The sequence below is a fragment of the Daktulosphaira vitifoliae genome, unplaced genomic scaffold (assembly GCF_025091365.1).
Source record: "Daktulosphaira vitifoliae isolate Bord-2020 unplaced genomic scaffold, ASM2509136v1 Scaffold_3, whole genome shotgun sequence".
In the NCBI taxonomy this organism is placed as follows: Eukaryota; Metazoa; Arthropoda; class Insecta; order Hemiptera; family Phylloxeridae; genus Daktulosphaira; species Daktulosphaira vitifoliae.
The window spans coordinates 11,619,794-11,643,585 of NW_026099574.1; the positions used below are offsets into that span (position 1 = coordinate 11,619,794).

A 23,792-nucleotide genomic window follows, 5' to 3' on the forward strand; every position below is an offset into this window, starting at 1 on the left:
TGTCCGTTGTAATTCGATTTATTATTGCGTGTCAGTGATCTACGTTTAAGAAACTCTACAGCAGAAGATAGCTATTATAATAAAAATAATCCAATTTGAAAATTGTATTGCCAAAAACTATCTAAGGTCCGTTTGTCCAACAGTTTCAGATCATTTATTGCTTGAAAGAGTCACTGATACGCATTTTAATGTTGTAGTATTCTTGGTGAGTTTCGACAACGACGTTATTTGATTTAGAGAAGTATGCAATAAATTAATCGTTTTCGCGAATTTCACTGTAAAATCTCAAGATTAGATTGAGTAATATACTTCTGAGTCACAATCATCGAGTTGGATGATTTAGAGTTTTTAGAAGTTAGCTTAATGCTACCATCATAGTACATCACCAACTAAGTTTTTCAAGATTTCATGATTTGTAAAAATAAACTCGATTTTTATAAAGCACATTTCATAATAAAAAAAAATAATCAAATAGGAGTTTTCGATGTTAATTTTATCATCCTATGAATTTTTTTTTAATCGTTTATTATATAATATATACATATATACCTCGTTAAAAAGTAAGTTCTTTAACCGCACTCAGCCGGAAGGCCGTACGTTACCATGGGAATATGCAAACTCCATAGATCTTTAATGTTAAACTTGTTCTGTTTTTTGAATCTATTGCTCTTTCCTGAATCTACCTTGTTATGTATATATATAACTATACATTTTAAATATTATTATTGTTATTACAATGGCGAGTTATGCTAATGGACCATATACGCTAATATACTTATTACCATACACTGCTATTATCGCACGTTGCTATATAAATATACCTAGTAAATGTCATAATGTTTACTCGGTATTTTGGACGTCGGGGCTGTGTCATAACACATTAATTTATTTTATGCACAGCCTTTATAAATTACAGGGATCATTATATTTATACTTGAAAAATATCAACGTTAAATTGTTGTTATTAATTTACAAAACATTTCAGCTTTAATCTTTCGCTATAAAAAAGACAGTGTTTTATCTACAACTTCTAGGTGTGGATATCTAAAATGAACTACATTATTTTTTTTTAATGAATTATTTCGTATTCAATTTTCTAAAAAAGAAATTATATTAGCGTAAATATGATTTTCAAAACTACCTGAATCAATATTTCATAAAGTATCAAGTAATTAACTACCCCTTTCGTGAAGTAAACTATTGATAATTATTTTTTTAAACTACCTATTTTGTTGTAATTAATACTTATTTATTTATTATACTCGTGTTTCATAGAATTAAATGATTATTTTATACTATTATTTTGGAACTTGGCATTACCTTTTAAATATACATTAGTATTCGACTCTGCAATCTTTATTATTCTATATTCGTTTCTTATTCATACTCAACACATAGATGTCTATTTTTACATTTGTTTCGTAGTTTTTATTTTATTGTACTTATTTAATGCTAGTTGAACGTAAAGTTGGCATGATGATGACTACTTTCTAAAGTTTTATTATGTAAACCCTTAGAGCATATTTTATTATCCTCATTCGTATTTTTTTAACTATTTGTATAGTACAAAACGTTTCAAATTCTAGACCAAAAATGTCAAATTAATGAAATGGTAAAAAAACTTTTTCTTTGATTGTTAGAGAAGTATCACTTATTGTTGGCACACAACCCATAATTTAATATCTATGTATTTTTCTTTTGAGTGTTTATTTTCAAAATTATTATATATTTTCATTTTACTTTTAAATTTACTTATTTGTCTTCTAGTCTGTTTGTAAACAGAGATAAAAGTCTAACAAAATGTCAAGAAATTTTATATTTCGTTTTCAAAATGTCTAGAATAATACCAAACTTTTTAAGTCAGATTATTTCTATTTTATGAAAATAAATTTTATATTTATCAAACAATTGACTAAGAAAGAACGAAATAATATAAAAATATTTTGTAAATTTCTTTCTGTAACACAGTAAATACAATATTTATTGTTTTTTTAGAGTCGTTTCTTTATTTCTACGACTTATGAAAATTGGATAATATTTACTTTAAAAATTTTACCGTTTCACTAAAATATATAAATTATAAATTCTATTTAGAAGAATTAATAGACTTTAAATAAAAAATCCCATACATCATTAACCAATTTTTACTTGCCCTCTCTGTGTATAACTATTTACTCTAAAAAGAAAAACTTAATATCTAATGGTTATTCTTAAAACATTATGTTTTAAGTATGTTAATGGCGTGCTTTTTTTATTTAAACGACCTTGTGAAGGTTTTCATATCATTATAAGGTATTTCACAAAATAGTGTTTAATAAACTGTAAAAATACTAGTAATTTAATACTATTCTCTTACCAGTTTCGTCGACAGTTAAGCGGTCCATTAACCATTCAATAATGTTATATCCTGAAACAAAGTAAAAATTAACCAGATTAATATGATTTAATTGACTAAAATATATATTTTAACGAAAACTTTCAATTTATCTTCATATTGTTATGTATTTCATTTTTGCGATGTTAGAAACTCAAAATAAGAAATAATTATTTTAATATTAGAGTTTATATAATTAGGTTAATGAGCTTGTATAAGGAGTGGTATGTTTAAAATGATCAATATTCAATAAATTTTACATAATAATACAACTCGTATCTGGCGGAGAATTTTAACTTTACGAGGCTTTACATATTTAATACTGCAATGGGAAAAAATAAGTATCATTGAGCCATATTCTAAAGTATGTTAATAGAAAATTAAACAAAGAAAAGTGTACAATGCAATATGAAGTGTTAAAAAACAAAAGAAATATTTTTGTTGACAATTTTCGTCAGATAGTTTTTTAGTAATACATTTTATTGCTACTAAAAAACTTATCAAAATCAATACTATAGTTTTAAACGATGAATCAGTTATTTATAGGTTTTGTTCTAACACAATTTTCGTTGAAAATAAATATGTTCACAATTATTCTGATAAAACTTTACAACAACAGATGTAATAAAAATAAAGAGTTCTATTCTATTATATGGAAATCGTTGCTTTTACTATTCTAATATTTTAATTTTCTTAATTCGATTTATGTATACCGTTAAAATGTACTCAATATAAAAGTGTAACAAAATTATAAATTTGTGTTGAGCGACATAGAGCTTTAATAGTATGTGAAAATTTTTGAATTGAAATAAGGATAAGGTGATAGTTATTATATTATATTAGGTATTCTGTAGTGAGATTGCATTAAAGATCTTTTATTAGCATATAAAAAATAGCATTTCACAAACTAGCGAAGAGTCTTGCCGCCTAAATTATTCTCTATAAGCTTACTCGGATATTTTATATCTGATAACCACAAAATGGTTCAAACTTTATGGTAGTAACCTAAAAGTTTACCAAAGGGCTTTTAACTTAACGAAACTACTATAGTGCTAATAGCCCAAGGTTACAGTGTTTTAAACTGCTCGTTTTCAACATGTTACACAAAATTACGTTGATTAAACTAAGAAAATATTCAGAAAAATAAAAATAAAACTACAAATATAATAAACAATGTATAACTCTTATGAATAGATGCTTAAATTTGATTACATTTTGTAGCTTTTACTTAATCTCAATTATTTTAGTAAATAGATAAATCGACAAAAAAATGTTTGTCCTATGAATTATTAATATATAATACATTTATTGGTCAATTAAGTTGGATTACAAGTTTTTACGAATTGATTACTCATAAATTAATAAAAATTAAATAAAACATATGAGTGTAATATCTTTGGAAGTATAATTTCTATTGCTAGTCACGTAAATTAACAAAAGTCGTGGAGGTTAAGGGTCATAAGGGAGGGTTTAATCCTATATCCTATAAAGGCGCCACTGTACTAGATGTTTGAGCTATTTTTTAAGTATAGCGTGTTAACTTATAAAACAAAAATATTATTATTATCTACTAAAAAGAAGTCATGAAACGACCCGATTGTCTATGTGTTGTATTTCTACGGCTGCTGATATTTCTGCTATTCGATAATTAATTACTCTAATGCAACGTTGAATTATTCTCGGCACGCAGTTGTTATTTATTATGTATCGCACACATATTATTACTAGTATATTACTAGTAAAATAATATATCATTTGGTCAATATTAGATATAAATATTATTAACATAGAATTGAATAAGAGAATTCAACCAAAAACGTATTTTTGGTTTGGGCAGAAACAATTATTCAATCAAGCAATTGACGTATTTATAAAATAAAGAAAAAGGAAATTTATATAATATTGTTGATTAGTATCTTTGAAAGTTAGTTGAAAATTAATACTCGTAATATTTTGTAAGTGAAAAGATTAATTCATAGTTACTTTAACGCACGAGTCAATGCAGAACATTTAATTAGGGTTTTGTTGTACTACCGTGTAAACCGTAAATAATGTAATGTATAACTTCCAATCAACGAGCAGAAGTTTTAACACAATAAAGTAGCTCTAGCCGGTGAAATTCGCGCTGAGGGAATTTAAACCTAGGGTTGCCTGTAGATATTGATTTTTTACTAAAAACACCAAACCCTTAAATAGAAATGAATATAAATTTTAAATGTCTACATAATCAACGTAACAATTTACTCGATTATCACGTATTTTACGATTCAATTCATTTTGATAATTTGATATTTGATGTGGTGGTAGAAAATTTAACTTTTACAGAGCAATTAAAAAAAAGTTTTATTCTATAGTTTAATGTCAATTGTAATACAGAATCGTAAAAAATTTAACTCTTGACATAATTTAAGTAAATTTTGTTGGAAACATAAAAAAATGTGATTTTGGAGAACTTGATCATTTCAAAAGACATAACTTCTAAACATATTTTCTAAAGCAACATACATAACATGCCATGCCCCGTAACATGTAATCAAAATATCATACAGGCTTTACTATATCGATTTTCTTGTATAATATTACAAAGAATTTCTAGGTATGTTATAAATTATACAAGGAAAATTGAAAATATTTAAATAAAAACAGTCGGGATTTCGTATTAGTGATATCAGATGAATAGGAATTTCTTTTTTAAAAATTAATTTTTTAATTTTGTATAATGGCCTTTTATTTTCATAATATGTTAGGTAAAATTAATATTCAATAGCAGTTCCTACGTTTCAATAGATGGTTTTTTAATATTATTGTCTAAAAATGACAAACATAAAGTTTAAAGATAATCTTAACTTAAAATCGATTGCTGTTAACTACCATTCGACGACTGCATGCAAAATGCATAATTTATGTCCCTTTATCAATTTTATTTTATTTAAGGGTGTCTTATAAAATTGATTGATTGAAATTGTTAAGTAACATATGATATGTCACTTAACAAGTACACTTACGATAAATATTCAATATAATCTGATCCTATATTTATATCAGGACAAAGGTTTTTTTTAAGGATTTAAAGCAAATGATAATCGTATACATTTATCGAAAAATATCTTACTCTTGATAATGACTTGCCCGTTGGCAAGTGAATTGTGAGTGGTGTAGTTAATAAAAACTTTCATACTAGTCTGCAGTAAATTAAGTACTGAATGTATATCACTTCAACCTATCTCACTACAGCCATCAATATGGGATTTATTTATTTTATCCGTTCGGTATAGACGTTCTTATTCGACTAAAATCTATTTGTGTGGAATTAATGTATTAAACTCATTATTAGATCTAATGTATTAAGTTCTCTTAGAAAAGTGGTCTACCAATCTATCTATAATCTGTACACAACTGTTATTGTTCAAAGGCTGTTCAAAATGAAGTCTTTATGTTTGCTCGTTTTATTTAAACAATTATTACCCTATGAAATCTGTGTGTTTTTAAGTCGTCATAGATTTACTGTAAGTACAGTTGATTTAATTTATTATGACGTCTCTTTAAATCTAACTTAATGTATGCAATTTGCAATAATCAATAGACCAAATTTAATATCGAGTTAAGGAACATTTATGAGTATCTAAAAATTTATTTTCGACCTTATTGTCATTGAAAATTTTACAAGAAAATAAGCTTGTAAATTCTTATTTTATTCAGATTACATAATATCGAGTACTAACGCCGTTATTAAGTATATTCTAGTCATAAAAACTGTAATAGTCAGAGTATTATTATGCTATATTTAATATAATTTTTTTTTAATAACTTCTTTATTTGCACGAGTGACTTGAGGTATCGCTGTGTCCAGATTTTTTTTTTTTGAGTAATTACTTTTTATAGACTATTTATTGAAAATAAAAATGGAGTTTTTTTTAATAGAATTTTATGTATTTTATACTATGGTCGTGCTTTCTAAGTGTTACGGTAAATCTTAACAATATTGGACAACTATTGGATTATTAATGCTGTTACATTGACAATGTGTAGAGCGTTATACACTAGGGAATTTCTACAAAAGTAAAATTTATGTTTTTTCAAACCTATTTTTCATAGGTAAGACTTCAAAAATTTGTTTGATTATTTGTCTGTAAGAATAATGATTACTTTTTTTTTTACATTACTTTATGCAATTTACGTGTAATATATACGATTATTAAAACGGAAACTTTTTACATTTTACTAGAATTATGTTAGTGTAAATAAAAAAAAGTTATTCTTAGTAATAAATTTGAATAAATTATAACTTACCAGCAAAAGCGGAAGGGATTGAAGTGAGGAATAACTTTTGACTTTTTACACGCACCCCAGTCTCTTCATCTTTCATTTCTCTAACCAGCCCCTCCATCTGTAACATAAAAATATCGTTGCTAAATTTAATTTTTTTCGATTTTTAATTAAACTACTAAAATTAACGTTTTGGGAACATAAGATTACACTGGCAATAGAATTATTCTTTTAAATTCGATATTCAATTTTGATTTCATACATATTATTGGCTTTTAATGTAAGAGATGAAAATTAAAACTTTTTTGAAAATACACTTTTATCAAAGTCATATTTGCAAATATACTCAGGAGCTTATTTAGGGAAGATAGTGGGAGCACGCTGGTTCCTGGTAGAAAATTTTTTTTGTAATTAAGGTATGGCAGCATTTTTTTGTAACCATAATATATAAAATAGGAGGTATCTAGGGACGGCAATAAAACTATCTGAGATGTCAAAACTCTAAATATGTCTCTGAATATACATTTTTATTGATAGCCTATTTAAATTTGTTATGAAATTTAAATCAAATTGATTTTTTGTTACTTTTAATAATGATGCTTTGTGTGCTTTTAAAACAAATACATTGTTGTAAAATAATTATATTTAAAACTTTCAATACAAATAAAAATTAATAAATAATAAAAAAATCGTATAATGTATGTTGTATGGAATTTACACAATATTTGAAGCCGGTTGTTTTGTTTGACTTTGTAATGTCAAGTTGTCCTAACAGCTATTATCGGTACCATTTTTTCAATTTCTTTTGATACGCTAACTAATATTTCTTTTGAATGCCTCTTTCAAGAAATCTAATAATACCTTCTGAATTTCTCGAACCATTTTGCCAATTAAGTTGCAGTAGTTTGCCATCGCTAAAGTACCTTTTTCATTGCTTTGTACTCGAATAACATTCAATTGACATTTTATTGGTATCATAACGAGGATAATGAAAAAATATCCCTGTCTCCGAAAAAAGACCAACTCTTTAAAATTAAGTTTGATTTACTTAAAAGTGTAATATTATGATAAATATTTTTCGAGAGATTAAAGAAAAAATAGATATCATATGATGCCTAAAGATTTCTCTTAAAAAATTATTTGCAAAAATTCTGAGAATAGCACTGGATAGAATTTTCATAAGTATTTATAGATATTAAGCATATTCGGGTGTAGATCTAACAATTCGAACTTGATTTAAATTTCATAATGTGTATGCTACTAATGGTATATGTTGTCAAAGAAAATATTTTAAACATGTTTTCAGTCATGTCATACATTTGAGTTATGTTGCGACATTTCAAAATCTCACCTATCAATTTTAGCGTTGAATTTATTTGTTACCGTATTAAAATCAGAGATTTTGTTCCTTAATTTCGTGACTTACACTGTAAATATTGATCTTCCTCTCTGATTCTTATTGGAGAGATACATTTTCTAGAAAGGACTCGTAATGCTTTATAACAATGTAGTCCAATTCAAAATAATTTATCAACATTTTTTACTCGAATTTTAATGAAAAAATAAGAAACTTTCATATTTTTGCTTCAATTTCTAAGTTAAGTTATTCCCAGTTTGTTTTTTATATTTATATAATGCCACCTTTGGTGGCATACGAGATATCATAAAATTATGCATACCTTGTCAAAGGCAAAAGGCCTACGTCTGCGATCCGATTTATCCATATTGTTGGGGACGGGGGGGCTGGGTCGCGCTAACGATTCGCTTACCCGGGCTCCATCGGTCTCTGACCCCGTCCCCTCATTGTTTTGTACACTCGTTACCCGTTCATTTGATCTGAAAACAAAAATTATCAATTATTACATGTACCAGAAGTAATTACTCAACTATTTTAACATGTATTACATTTATTAGTCATATATATTTCTATGTAAACAGTAATTCATAACAGTTACGTCTACAAAAAAGCATTACCTTAGGGACAATAAACCTCGTTAAAATTTAGAAACTCAGTGAAAACTTACTCGAGTAAGCAATAATCTATGTAATAAATTTTGCTGAATAATTAATAATGGTATTTTAAAATTAAAGAATTTTAAACTGTAAGATTTCGCACGAAAGTTTGTTCCTGATTTACAATATTAAACCTATTGTTGGAAAATATCAAGCTTGTTGCCCAAAATCGATAGTAAATAGTATCTCAATTCTTTTATGATACACTTGTTTGCTATTGCCAGCTGAAAAGTCATGGTACACTGCAGGTACCCGCTTAAAAAATACTTGAAATTATTACAAGGATATGAGAGTTAAATTCACATTACAAGTTTGTAATAATGAGTTCTTGTACAGCGTTCCTATACATTACGAATTAAATTGAAATTTATATTAAGTGTAGTTAAGGGCCAAGTGATATCGAATTAAGGATCCCTTTCGGTAGAAATTTCTATAATTTTAATTACTAACCGATACCCGTTTAATTTACGGTATAATTTCTCATTTGATAACAAAAGTTCAAACACGAATATTTTTTCTTGCGTTTTATATTTTATTAAAGTCTATAGTGGTTTCTTCAGGAAGGCTAAAGTGGCCTCTCCTGAAGAGGAGATATCTTAACCTTGAACACTCTGGAACGGCTGGTTAGTCTGTCGCTAAATGACCGAACTGGCGTCTCTCTAAGCAAACTGATCGAGTCTCGAACAGGGAATAGTGCTCTTTAATAAAATAGTAATAATTTAAATAATTGTGTTTTATTATAATAATTATATCATCATTGTAATAATGTAAATAATAGTTATAACACATTATAATAGTGCAGTGACACATGGCTGACTGGGTAACTCTGTTTCTCAACACGACTCTTAGAGTTTACAATTATTAAAATAAAAAAGTTTTTACGTTATAAACAACATATTCAAATTTTATACCATGATTGTACTTTATTTAAATGATTATGCTAAATTTTCGATCATCAAATACACTGAAATTCATAACACAATTACTAATTTGGCAAGATTAATGATAATCGAAATAAACTTTATATACAAGATACTATTAAGACTTCTACTATCATTAAAAATGGAACACGTCAAGAATACATTAAAACTTCTATTCAATTTTGTAGCTTAGGTATTTCGAGTAAACGTCGAGTCTAGTTAAACCGAGAAATGACTATAAAAATCAATTTTCTTATTAAGACTCTACTGTTTAGTGTAAGCTCGACTTGTAATCCTATTTGCCAGGAAAATTGTACATAAATGTTTTACTGTTTAGACTTTTTTATGATGATTGTTTTCCGATTATCGCTGAATTTTTTTTCTTAAGTTCCTACTTAATAGAACAACGAGAAAATGTCGTAAATAGGGTTTCTTCCTTGGAGGCTATGACATCCATATCCACCCACCCATAATTACGCCAATGCAACAAGATCCTTAAAAGTAATTACAATATTAAATTGAAATGTACGAGTATTTAGTTGAAACATGGCACTTACGATAAAAAATAAAAATTTCTATTTTTATAATCCCTTGTATCTTAGTTTAAACAATTATTGTTCATAAAAGCTATTCAACTGACAAAAAATTATTAAAAACTATTCAATGTTGTCAATATGTAGTGATCATTGTATGTTATACGTACCCAAAGAATTTTTATGAAATTCATAATTTCACAAAATACTTTATAGGCTTATTTTTTTTAAATTAGTCGATAGAAATTTTTAAAAATTATACATTAAAATAACACGTGACGTTGACTACGAGAAATATGTGAGTCAAAATTCAATTTCAATGTTAATTTCTTGTTGTATCAATTTACATAAAGAAAAGTTTCATAATTAATTATTTAGAAAAACTACTTAACATTCAAAGTATTTGAAACATTTAATTATTTTTGTTACTTGTATAGTTTTCACGAAAGTTAAGTCTTTTGGCTAAAAATGTAATAAGTAAAATTTAAAAACGATAACCTGTAGCAAACACAGTTTTTTTATACTATTATACATAATAAACTGTAATAATAAAATATTTTAAAAAAATCAGAAATCCTGAGGTCTATATAAAACTATTTTTATGGCATTTTTTATATGCATAACTGAATGGTTAAAAAAGATTACGGAGTGTCAAAAAATTATGTTATTCCAGGAAAACATTTTTTCATTTCATTTTATTTTCCTGTTGGAAACACTCGAAATGAAATCGACGGGTTACATGGAAGCGTCAGTATTTATTTATCTCTCTTGTTTATCTATTATTAAATTTATTTACTTTTTTCATATTTATTGCGATATCCTCACAGAATATATTATATTCTGTGAAGCTATCACATTATATTATATTGAAACACGTGCAACTTTTATTTGTTTACCGAATGAATAACAATGAATTTGAATAGAAATATATTTTTTATATGTTAATAAAGCCAGAAAATAATTATATTGTTGGAAGGACTAATTTATATAGTTGGTTCAACTATAATATCAGTTATATAAGATAATTCTTCCAACTTAATGACGTGTCTCAGATCTAACTAATAACGCTTATAACTTTTGAAACAATTATCATTATGTTAATTTTTTATATAGTTATCGTTATAATACATTTTTTTTAATAAAAGGGCTAAAAGTGTATATTTTTAAATTAAAAAAAATAATGATAAAATATTTTTTTATTTTTTATTCCTGATAAATAATAATAATTATTCTTTAATTATAGTTTAAGAAGTCAATAACTATTAAAAATCAACAAATTGATAATTGTACCAAAAGTTTAATGTGTTGTTAGCTAAATCTGAGATATTCTATATAATTATTTTGTAGACATAATTATTAAAAATAATTTCGGTAAGCCTTACTTTGTAGTTTTTTCCGTGTATGTATTAAATTAAAATGTAATTGTTCAACATGATAACTTTTGTAAAAGCAATATTATAAAAATTTTAAAAACTAAAATATCCTATCTATAAGAATTGTTTCAATACACAATAAACATAAAACTTTCAATACATCAATATATATATATATATATATATATATATATGTACATATCCTGTAAAAATATCCTGAATTTAATAGAAGTACACTATTACCCTATGCACTGCAATAGAATGTGTTATTGATCATATTTATTAATATAATACTTGTTGTTATCGATTATATTAAATTTCTAGTGATATTAATTACTATTTTTATATTTTAATTATTAATGTATATTTGAAGTAACTTAATTTATGTTGTTTTAAGTCAATGAAATTTTTAAAAAAACTTTTAAATTGAAAAAGTTTTTTATTTGTTTATGTCAGAAAACTTATATAAATATGAACCTCAGTATCATAAAAAAAAAGATAATTTTCATTGAACATTTCCCTTAAATTTGATTAAGCGAGAATTTACTAAGATATGTCGGTAAATTTTCTGAAAATGTATTCCACATTATCAAATGTTATAATTTAGCTTTATACAGTTCCATGCGCAATATTTAAATCTCCTAGTTATTCTTAAATGGTTCTTGAGCTCATGAATCTTGAGATTTTATCATATTTTTTATGAAAATTTAATGATTTTTGTTGATTTTAAGATTTGCTAACTCTGCAGTTCATTTTTTTTTTTTTACATAAACTTATAAGATAATAAAAATGATTCCATCTTTACTGAAGGGTTTTGCTCCGTACTAAAGTATCATTTTTTTACGAGCAAAACCGCCTTATTGCTTTTTAAAATACAATTGTAAGTGAAAACTATATGCATTTTTGATAGAGCATATTTATTATTTTTGTAGTTATAAAATACTTTATATTTTTTGATCTAGAATTAGTTGATGTTAAAGTGTATTAATTGCTATAATGAACAACTGACACTCGGATTTCACATTAAATTTATTTAAATATATAATAGTTTATTTTATCACAAGTGTGCATTCATTTCATTTCAAAGATTAGTCGCCTGTTTGAAATGTAATTATGAATTTATAAACAGTTAATAGTTTTAGATTTTTTTATTAAATTAGAGTGTTGATATTATTCACCATTATCTTATTATAAGTAATGTTTATGTTATCTTTTACTTGATGTAGCCTATACTAACAATTAAGTAGGTCAATCTAATTCAATTCTATAACTTAATAATTAAAACACTATACAAGTTCACTGCATTGTTTAAAACCCAAGAAATATGAATAAAATCTACCTCAACCCTAAACAATCTTATGTTAATAACTCTAACCAATTATTTTAGGATGTAAGTTTTACTTTTTGATTTAATTTACTTTTAGATCTAACTTCTATGGTATTTTTGTGTCAACACGAATCCTAAAGAGTACACTGTCAGATGTTTTTTAACTAGTCGTTTGATTTATCTAAACTATAATTTATCATAAAAATACATCAATCTATAAGTCTCGTTATTATTAACCGTAGTCAACAACTCGCACGTTGATTCGAATAAAGTAGTAGTTAGAAATTGTTTTAACATTTCCTTACGTTATTTTATACGAATGGAACTATTTAAAACTTATTTCATATTCAACAGATATTACTTTTTAATTAAAACTTTTAATCATCTGTTATGTGGTTATAACATTTAAATCACACCAAAAATAATAAATATGTGAAATGATAAAACGAATTAACTATTATCCCTTTCGTTTACCCTTATTCCACTTGACCCTTTGTGTTGTTGAGATTATTCGTGTAATCTTGTTACTATACTTGTTTTTAATTCAAAACCATTTTCCAGTATCATATTGTGTTATCAAGTGTTTCTCTTTACATGAGCCTTTTCAAGTAACTCATTCTTAAAACGCAGCGATACTACTATTTATATGATTTTTCCATTTGATTTGCTATAGAAAAAAATCAGTTTTCATAGTGGAAATGTATATTAGTTTATGTTTCAGACATCTGTCAACATAACACTTCGAATACAACATTATATTACGTATTGTTTACTCATGTTATTGTAATAGGCTGTTCATAAAGTGTATTGATATTTTTGCTTATTCAGCCGGGTGAACATACATTTTAAAATGAAAATAATATTGTTATGTTTTAATGCAATTTTCTTAGTTTAACATTTGTTGGAAGAGTAAGGTATGTCACATTGAATAATATCGCAACACTGAACAATAGTTCAGAAATGACAGATTTATTGCAGTCATAATTCAAAGAACAATTGGAGTTCATTTTGAATAATTTAAGTTTTGAACGTATCACTAATGTGATGTATTATGATAACATCGTCGTAATATTGCTCAAAATGTGTTTAAATGACTTAATGTAATGACGAATCTGTGTTTGTTCGTTTAACAGAATATTGTATACATTTTGTGTATTCAACATAAAATGCAAAGTTCGATTTATAGTGTAAATATTAGACGAATTTAATGCACATTGTAAGAAATGATCAAAAAAACAACCCATACGTCAGTATAATTTAATTACAATATAATTTTTATTTAAATATTCATTTTACACACAAGTAGTGTAAAATATTGAATGTACATTTACGAATATAACATTTTTATCACTATTTATCCAACATTTTCTTTACATTATATGCGTTCAAGAATCCAATACATTTATGGGAAAATCCGAACATTTTTTGTTAGACTGAAATAAACAACGTTCGATGAAATAATTAAAAAATAGTGAAAAATTTAATTGTTTACTCCTTTGTTGTTGTGTACAAAGAGTATGATGAATGAACTTTCGGCTGCTAAAGAAATCTCTAAATCCGATTCTAACGTCTACACTTCACTTTGAAAACAAAGGAATACCATCGATACATTTAGAAAATTCTACCTAATAATTAGTATTAAACAATGATAAGTTGGGTTATCGCGAAGCAAAAATTAATTATCCACGAGTGAACGCGTGCCGACGGTTTAATTAATTGTGAATTTTTTTACCCTTAAATAGTAGAAGACGAGCGTTGGTGATAATTAATAACTCTCAACGTGTATGACATAATTTAATACTGTATTTACGTTGACTGGAAAAAAAATCGATCGTTAAGTTTAATGTGTGTTTGAAATCTAAATTGTTTTAGTGTAACGATGTTATTAACTATAATTGATAATAATACCATGAAAAACGATCAATAGGGAAACAAACTTATAATTTCGCTACCAGTGTTGGAACATCAGATAATTAGTGTAAATTACGCTTCGCAGAATCGCATCGGTGACTTTACGGCTGTATCGATCACCGATGAATTTACCGATACTAAAACGAACGACAATTAAAACTTTTTATACGGTTATGTATTAATCCGTTTTATGTGTTACTCGCGGAAAAATAATTTATGTGAATAATAAATTCTTCTCGACAAAAATCCATACAGCGAAATACGAATGTACTTGGCCGTAGAATTTTTAATCAAACCGACTTATTGATTTCCGGAACGTCACGCGTCTGCCGTCCACGTGATTTAGTCGAACGTTGTAATGCCTTTACTCATCCTGCGTACTCGGTATTTTCGATGAAAGCGATTTTATTATAACAAGAGTTATTGCTCTTATATTTAATACATTTTGCGTGAGACAAATAACACTGTTGTACAAAATGTATGCAGCAACGACCAAAAGCTCACAGCAACAACATTTCGCCTTTTTTTTCCCAAGTAAATCGTGTTTTAATTCAAACGAATTATCCAATTGTGGTTCGTCAAAATAATGACAGTTTCCTTAGCTATCTAACTTTAAACCCGCACTGACTACAAGTCGGATTTCACGTAAATCGTTAAGAAATTTCAAACTTGGAAACTATCAAGTTTCAGTTAAACTAACCCAAAAAACTGTATTTGAATTTCCAGTTTTGCAAATAACAACTACAGACTGAACGTTTGTTACAAGAAATGTTTTACTTCAAAGTAGATATATCTTTTTGATTGGGAAAACTTGGTAACGCGCAGTGGTTTTTCTGAAATAGTTATTATTTTAGTACAGAAAGAAAGTCCGATGGCTTAAGACAGAAATTCAGTATCGTCGATATTTTTAATATTTATACTCACTCGTATTGTGAAGAAGAGGTAATCGTTAAGGCCAACAGTTCTATGACCTACATTACACTAATTCAGCAAGTGAATACTGTTCTGGGCTAAAATTGACTCTCGTCTGAAACATTTTTAACACCACACGGTTATGTATCCAACAGCTAGTAACGATAGTAAACAAGTAAAAGTTTTAAAATGGAGCGTATCCGGCGCGGAGGATTTAAACGTCAGTATTGAACGTCGACACACACGCGAGTTTTGGTGTAATTCAATTGTAGTAACAGAATATTTTGTTCACGTATGCTGAACGTTTGTAATCTAAATTATCGTTACCGCGTATTGGTTACGAGGAGAGATTTTATTGTACCGAGATAACATAGTAATAATAATAATAATAATAATAATAACAATAAACGAAATTCAAGTGGAGCTTTAATGGTGACAATAAAAAATGAAGTAGTTTACAAACACCCGTATGCAATGAGTTTTTTCCGTAATGATACCCAAATGATGCCGGTGTATTATTCGGTAAACTGATTCTTCTCTTTTGTCGATTCAAAAAAAGATTCCTGGCATTTAAATTGATTCTCGCGATTTTTTTTTTCGTGTGATATTATTGGCAGTAGTTCAAATGAATTGTGACAAACATCTCTTGTTTATATAAATTGACATGAATCATCCAACGGAAATAAAAACACAAGAAATCTAAAAACGTGATGTGATCTTAAACTTACAGGAAAATCATTGTCGATTTTTAAAAATAAATCGAATCAATGTGCACAAAGGAAGGTATCATTATTGAAATAATCGAGACTATTTTGTTGGATAAATTGTTGTGTGACCGCTATTACCGATAACAGTGGTGATTTAGAGGTCAATCCAACTATAACATACAGATAATATGATACAGTTAACTAGTTGAGATTCAAGATTATGTGGTAGATATTCTTCGACAAAATCCAAAATTAACATTGATAAATTCGCTTTAATGTCAAAAATATAAAAAAGGTTTATCGGCTTCTTGAGTTTAAGGGATTTCATAGCCTACCTTAGTTTTCCCTATGGTAATTGTTTAGAACTTAATGGTTTTTCTCAGTTTGTAACGTTAGCGAATCTCAAGTAGATTACACGCGAGAAGTTTTTAGTGACAACAAAATATACCCGGCGGATTCATTTGATTTGATTAGAATTTAAAGTCTTACCTTTGAACACATTTGTTAATTTTAATTCCAGCACCCAACTGGACGCTATTGATAAAAAATAAATATGTTATTTCTTAAGTATAAATTTATTTTACCCTTGTTTAGTTCTAAGCGGATAAAATATACTACAACGCTCGTCGAATAATTAAAATAGGATTTTTAATAAAAACAGATTACTTCAATATACTTTCTAATTATTACTATACATTTTTAGTGTGCAACATAAATTTTAACGTATAACGTATACTGGAAATCATATCTTTTTTAATTCTAACATTTGATTAATTCAATTCGATAAAACGTCGAAGCTAAAATATTCACATTAAATTTTTAAGACTTGTCAAACACATTTTATAATACCTCAATAATTGACAGTTCGCTTGGAATGTCTTATCAGTTGATTAATCAAACAAATATTTTTAATAAATCGTGTATCATAAATAAATAAACGCTCCCGTTTAAAGGGTACGTTTTAACGATTGAACCTATCGTTCCAATCTATTCTTATTGATTAATTGCGTATTATAACTTTTTTAATAACTTGACTAAAAATGATTTCAAGTAACCCAGTCGAAACCGTGACTTACCGAAAAAACAATTCTTTAACATTTTCCGAGGCCACCTAAAACTTAGGTCATGAGAATCGGAATCCAGGGCGGCGTAACTTTGATTTGGTGCCGATGTCAATAGTGCACAGGTAATTTATGGTCGACTTTCAAGTGTTGAAAGCGGCGGAGGTAGAGCGATATAAGTTTTACTCGAGCAATGAACAAGACTCGCGGGTCGTATCATCCATAGTTGGTCATACTTAAGTGCACTGGCGCACCGATAAACCGCACTGGAGGCTTAGTGAAATTTTACTATTTAAAAACGCTGCGGATTACCGGAGGCGGTTCGTCACTCGGGTAATTTCCATTGGACATTGACGAAGACGGACTCTGTTGGTAAAGAGACAATGACTACAATTTATCTTTTTTTTTTTTGTGTGTGTGCTTAAGACATCCAAAAAAAAATGTTATCGCTTGGTCAACTTACAGAAATTAAAATTAAAAAAAAAATTAACGTACACACGGACGTATACCGACGACACAGCGACGGCGGCGGGGTATGTGGGGCCGCGTAGGGCTCACTCGGCCATCGTGATCGCTCGGCGACTGAGGAGCTGCCACCACACGGTCCTGGGTGCTGCCTATCTACCAGCTAAACAGTGTTCGGCGGCGACGCCGCCGCCGGGATAATGCGTTCTTCCCGTCTCACCCGATCGCACCGTGGCGCGTCCCGTGGCGGTCGTACGTTCGCCGGTCGAGGGTTGTACACGGGGTCTCATGCGCTTATCTCCGTTCGCCGACCGACCTTAACCCTCCCCGTACAGCACCCTTGTAAACCTTTTCATCCCTCACTCCATAGAAATGACGTTTCCCCTATCCGCGTATCGGTTCCCGACCATACGTCATAAGGGACATCGGATAGTAATCTTCATCCAACGTGAAAAACACTCTCGCGTCGCTAACTATCTCCGTCTCCTACTCTCTCTCACTCTTTGTTCTTTCGAGCAAAAAAGTGCGCCGGCCGATATGAGCGTATAATATTATTTATCGTTGTACCGTCGCCAGCGTAAGAACGGTATAATTAATTTAATTTTTTTTTTTTTTTTTATGATTCTCATTCGCTTTTTATACCTTTCGAACGTTATAATTGTCGAGCTATGACTTTTATTTTATGTGACGTTTGTTTTTCATTTTGTCAGTTAAACAATTTTACAGCCGTCACGGCATTTTACTCCATTTATGTGTATATAACATTTGGTTTTACGGCACTAGGTCCATTGATACTAGCGGTGTGACAATAGTAGTGACCCGACAGGACAAGTATAGCGACGACGTTACGGTTTTTGCAGCTACCAAGTTTGACATGGTTATCGACAAATTCACTTTACATTTTTAATCGCCAATAGTCGGCTGATTATTTGCGGACGTTAACCCCTGAGATATTTTAAGCTATGCAATATTAGTACTCGGTATTTTAACAACTCACTGGCGTTGTCTTTTTTATTTTATTGTTAAGGCTATAGAATTTCTGTCATGTAATAAAAATTAATTTGTACTAAAAAGTGTATGATTGTGTGTGTCGAATGAAATGTTTGCCAATGTGTACTTATTGTGAAACGAACTTTTGTCGTTTGTACAAGTTTAATAAGTAATTAGCAAAATTTACAAATCGTGTTCGTTCAACCGATTTAAAGGGACTTCTATTAATCCCTTTTGATGTTAAATTGTTTTATTATAAATCGTATAGAACACTGTATTTTGTTTAAAAATGTATTTTTTTTTTTAATTGTTGTGGAATGTATAAAATATTCTAGCATGACACATTTTTGCCTAATTTAAATCTTTTTGTCACGAGACAAAAAAAAAGAACATCGAAAATGACGTTGAAAAGGGTAAATCGATACAATAGATATAATACTTCCCATAAAAATGCTCGAATGTGTTTCGTAAAACACTTGTTATTCTGAGGATAACAAAGGCAATTAGAATATTGGGCAACAGATTAATACGGTTGAGTTACGATGACAAGACAAATCTAAATACTTTTTACCCAATAATCATTTCGCTGTATATTTTTAACTGTTTTTAAATTTTTAGATTACGTCAAAAACATATTTTTCATTAATTAATTTCTGATAAGAAAAAATTAAAATTATTTTTTTTATTTTGCAAAATATCAGATTGAAAAATTTTGCCTTTTTTTGCCTATAATTTTGATGGGTCGATGACAACTTTTGAATAAGAACTAATTGGGTTACAAACATGTTAGTATATTGAATGAGCACATACTTGTGCTACATAACCATTCTATGTATTAAAATGTTTGTAATTCAATAAGTACTAATCCTAAAGTTGTTATCGATATGTCAAAATTGTTTTGTAAGATTGAGGCTAAAAAATATTTATTTGACGTAGTTAAAAAAGTAAATTACAGTGAAATGTTTGTTGGATCAAAAGTTATTGGATTTTTCATATTTTCGTGACTTTATATATTATATTATGTCGTACGTCGGTAGTGCCCCAACGTAGACACAAAAGTTTAACACAAATTTATTAATGTTTTATATATATATATTGACGACGAGTTCGTCGTTCGAGCTCTTCTCGAGTCCTCCCGTTGGATAAACTGATCAGCCCCAATCCCTCTAATTAGTGGACTACTAAAGGGGTAGAGTTTAGACCCGTCAGCACAGTCTAGCTCAAAAGTAGCAGACTGAAGGGTGGCTCCTTGTCAGCCACCAGCACAACTACTTTTTTACTATACCCACTAAAGGACGGTTAAGCCCAAAAACTAGCCAGCTCGTACACTAATTATTAAGACTGACTAAAGGACCAGCAGTCCAACCTTGACTCTAGCTGCACACACACACACACACACAATTCTAAGAACACGGTGAATATAAAACATTTGCTCTAAGTCCAGGTTTTAAAATAGCTATTTTATTTAAGAAACGTATCAAACACAAAGTCAAAAAGTAATATCAAAAATGTAACATAAAACAAAATTAAATCGTACAAAGACACTCGCGTACCCGTAACTCGACGTTTCTTCGACAAAAACGTCCAGTCTCGTCTCACCCAGTCTCGCCCCCCTATACTTTTCATGTTTACCTTTTATATTCTTTTTCCCACCATTATTAATTTGCTTACCCTGCATTTCCCTTTTATATAGAATTATTATATTGCTTAAGAGTTCAAAAATTGCTTACTACTATTGTAAAACTTATATTATACTAAAATCGACGTAATTCAATATTTCCTCATCTAATTACTACAATTATTACTCTAGCCAAAGGCGTTCACCTCGACTTCGGCAATTTGGGTAAATTTTAAAAGAGCATTAGCATTGTCGAATAGTTTGCGGAATGTTGAGTATATCCTTATATTTCATATTTATATATAAATTGCGCTTTGACAATTTATTCTTAATTTTTAAGCTTAATTATTCAGTGCTTAAATTATATATTTCTTAATTTTTAATTTTGTTTTAGAAAATTATAATTAATCCTATAAACTATAATTTAGGATATTATTAATAATACATTAAAAAATGATATGCATTATTATGGTAAAGTTTATAAACTACCTGGTTTCTTTATTATAATCACTAAAATTCACCAAAAAAATAGCCATTTCAGGTTTTTTTGTGTTTGTAACAATCAAGGGAGTCGATTTAAGTTGATAGTTTTAGTGCTCCTGAAATGAGCTCCTTACAATAATCCATAACTGTAATTCATCAAATGCTCTCGATAATATCGCTATTTTATTCAATTCTTTTAAAATATACCAACAATTTAATTATAATTTATACCTCGCTATTGTCAAAAGATACATTACATTCTTTCTTGATCATTATTTCTGAGTATTAGGGCAAACTCATCCTCTCCTGTATTGTTTACATACATATTTACACGTATGTGTGTAAATATTATTTTATCATTAGAGAAACTACCTAGACCGGAAGTCGCCCGCTGCCATTTTCCGTGTCAACGGCAAAGTTTCCGGACATTTTACAATAATATCCAACGGTTTTTAATCAATTACTACAACACGCATTTATTATTACCCATTAACTGACGCTGTTGTATGTAGAACAATATTCAGATAACGACTATCATCACTAATGACGACCGTACTAATTAGAGTTCACAATTTTATTCGAGCCGTGACCAAACATTAATTGAGAAGTGATTTACTTCGAACCTTTAATAGAATTTCAATAATTTCTACAAATATGCTGCCATTTTCAATGAAAACCGGATAAGACTCGTATTTAGCCGTTTAAATAAAACGAAATTTAAGGGAAAAAATTAATTACTCGACTACTGGTTAAATTAGTAATTGGACATACATTTTAGCTTCATTAATATTAAACAACAATTCCAAACATTTTTTTTTTCTATTTAATCTGTTTCACTTAGTATTGTTCCAACGTGTACAAATAAAATATATCAACTCGACACACATTTTATGTTGCACTTTTTGTCGGTAGTGCTGTATTGAGTAAGTAGGACCACACTAACAAAAAATATGTACACATAATATGTTTATTCCACTTTTTTTGCTTACCTATCGAGCAAAATTTTAATTATTATAAAATTACTAAATACACGAGGAACAATTTTCAACACTAAATGAAAAAAACTTTGTTGCGCTTAAATGAAGAATTGCCAAAAACATTTCACACAACAAATGTTACCCCAGTACAATTAAAATGTATTTTAATTTATCATTAAGCTAATTTATAATGGCCATTTTAATGACAAAGATTACTGCACGTTTCAGTATCATTGATTTTTGCTCGTAAAATATAACACTGCCCATTGCCTTTTATAAAGATTCAAGTGTTGGTTCGTTTGACAAATTTCTTTGAACATTTCTGATGTATTTAATTAGATCTCATTGTATCTTTTCATCGAATGATATGAAGTTTAGTATTTCATGTGCCACTTTAAGAAGAATTTATCTTTCATTTTAGTAGTTTCGCATGTTTTCCATACGAGTTGAAGTATACTATTTTCGTTAATAATTTCTTATGGATTGAATAGCTCATTAGACGGGCCGATTAAGATGAATTGTAGGTAAGAACTTTGCTTTGATAACATTTTATGAAAAGCATTAGTTTGTGTAATACTTTAACATTGCAAATGTCTGTCAGGAAAATATTAAAATTGAATTTAAAACACTTTCGTTGTAACACGTTGAATAAACAAGTAATATATTGTAATAGTGTAGTTATATTTAAGTTAAAAGCAAAAATGTATTGTATTTTAGTTAGCATTATACACACTGTGTATCTTAAATTATTGTTTTGCAACAAATATTAATTTTGCTGTAGATATATTTACATTCTAATGTTATGCAAAATCATATATTTATGGTAATACTGAGGAAATAAAATGTTGTATTTCATTTATGGTCTTATCTTTCGATGAAGTTTATCGAAAATCATTATTTATCGGATAAATAATAACTTTTATATTCCCTTGTTTTGAAATTGCGGTCCCAATAATGTCTATCCTAATTTATCCTATGAATAGTTTTATCTCATCAAGCTTAAATTGCGCTCCCTTGTGTTGTTTCAATTCACAGCGAGTACTCGGCCAAGTTGCTTTAACAACAAATCTGTTTTGAACGTAATGACCTATATTTCCTTTCTGACAAAGTAATTTCATTTTGTAACAGTTTCAGCTACCAACAATATCCTTAAACACATTGTGCACTTACACTTATTGCTCGTGTACGGATTTTTTCCTTACTTAATTATACTTTCGTGTAACATTTAATTTGCATGACTATTCTTCTAGCAAATAGCGTTACAGACAAATCTTATTCGAAACTAGTCATTGCATTAATCGTGCGATTATGAACGCTTTTAATGATTAGACGTTATTGTTCTTGCGCTGAAAATTGGGGTAGGTCGTGCTTAGTAGTAATCCCCTGTGGCATTTTCGAGCGTATCCGATAAAGGTTAAGAATTCTGTTGGAAGATGTTATGATTTTTCAATTATGTCTGCAATTTTTCCTGGATGGTGTCAATATCCATATGCGTTCCGTTACTTTCTTGATAAGGATTTTCACACACGTGTAAAATGAATTAAAGATTTAGGTATATTTTAATATTTCATATATAAAATTTTCAGTGTGAAGTAAATAACTATTTAGATTACTTTATTTTTATATGCCATGCATATAAAAATAATAAAATTATGTTATTATTTTTCTATTTTTATTACTTTATTTTAAATATTGCTCACGTGGGCATTAATAATAGATAAATGAATATACGAGTAATTCAATATCAGAATTACAATATAAATTTTAGTTTTTTACTAAATATGTATATTGGCACATAATTCGTATTACTATTACCTTCTTAGATCAATTGGATATTTTATTTTCTATGTACATAGCAATTT

General features: G+C 28.3%; 2 protein-coding genes across 8 annotated transcripts in view; one reads left to right on the plus strand and one right to left on the minus strand.

The window, feature by feature from the left end:
• LOC126901151 (regulator of G-protein signaling 11) overlaps positions 1–18,007 on the minus strand; it is a 28,319-nt gene extending 10,312 nt beyond the window's left edge. For 3 of the 4 annotated variants that reach the window (XM_050677438.1, XM_050677437.1, XM_050677435.1), the window contains exons 1-4: positions 17,413–18,007; positions 8,320–8,476; positions 6,665–6,761; positions 2,357–2,407 (exon numbers count right to left, since the gene is read on the minus strand). In XM_050677438.1, the coding sequence (XP_050533395.1) occupies positions 2,357–2,407; positions 6,665–6,761; positions 8,320–8,364 (193 nt within the window). In that variant the 5' untranslated portion in view covers positions 8,365–8,476; positions 17,413–18,007. Of the gene's footprint in view, positions 1–2,356; positions 2,408–6,664; positions 6,762–8,319; positions 8,477–15,641; positions 15,874–17,412 lie in introns of those variants that run through there. The other variant, XM_050677436.1, reaches the window with a different exon arrangement.
• Positions 1–23,792, plus strand: part of LOC126901159 (uncharacterized) — an 82,471-nt gene that overhangs the window by 21,402 nt on the left and 37,277 nt on the right. The window lies entirely within an intron of this gene.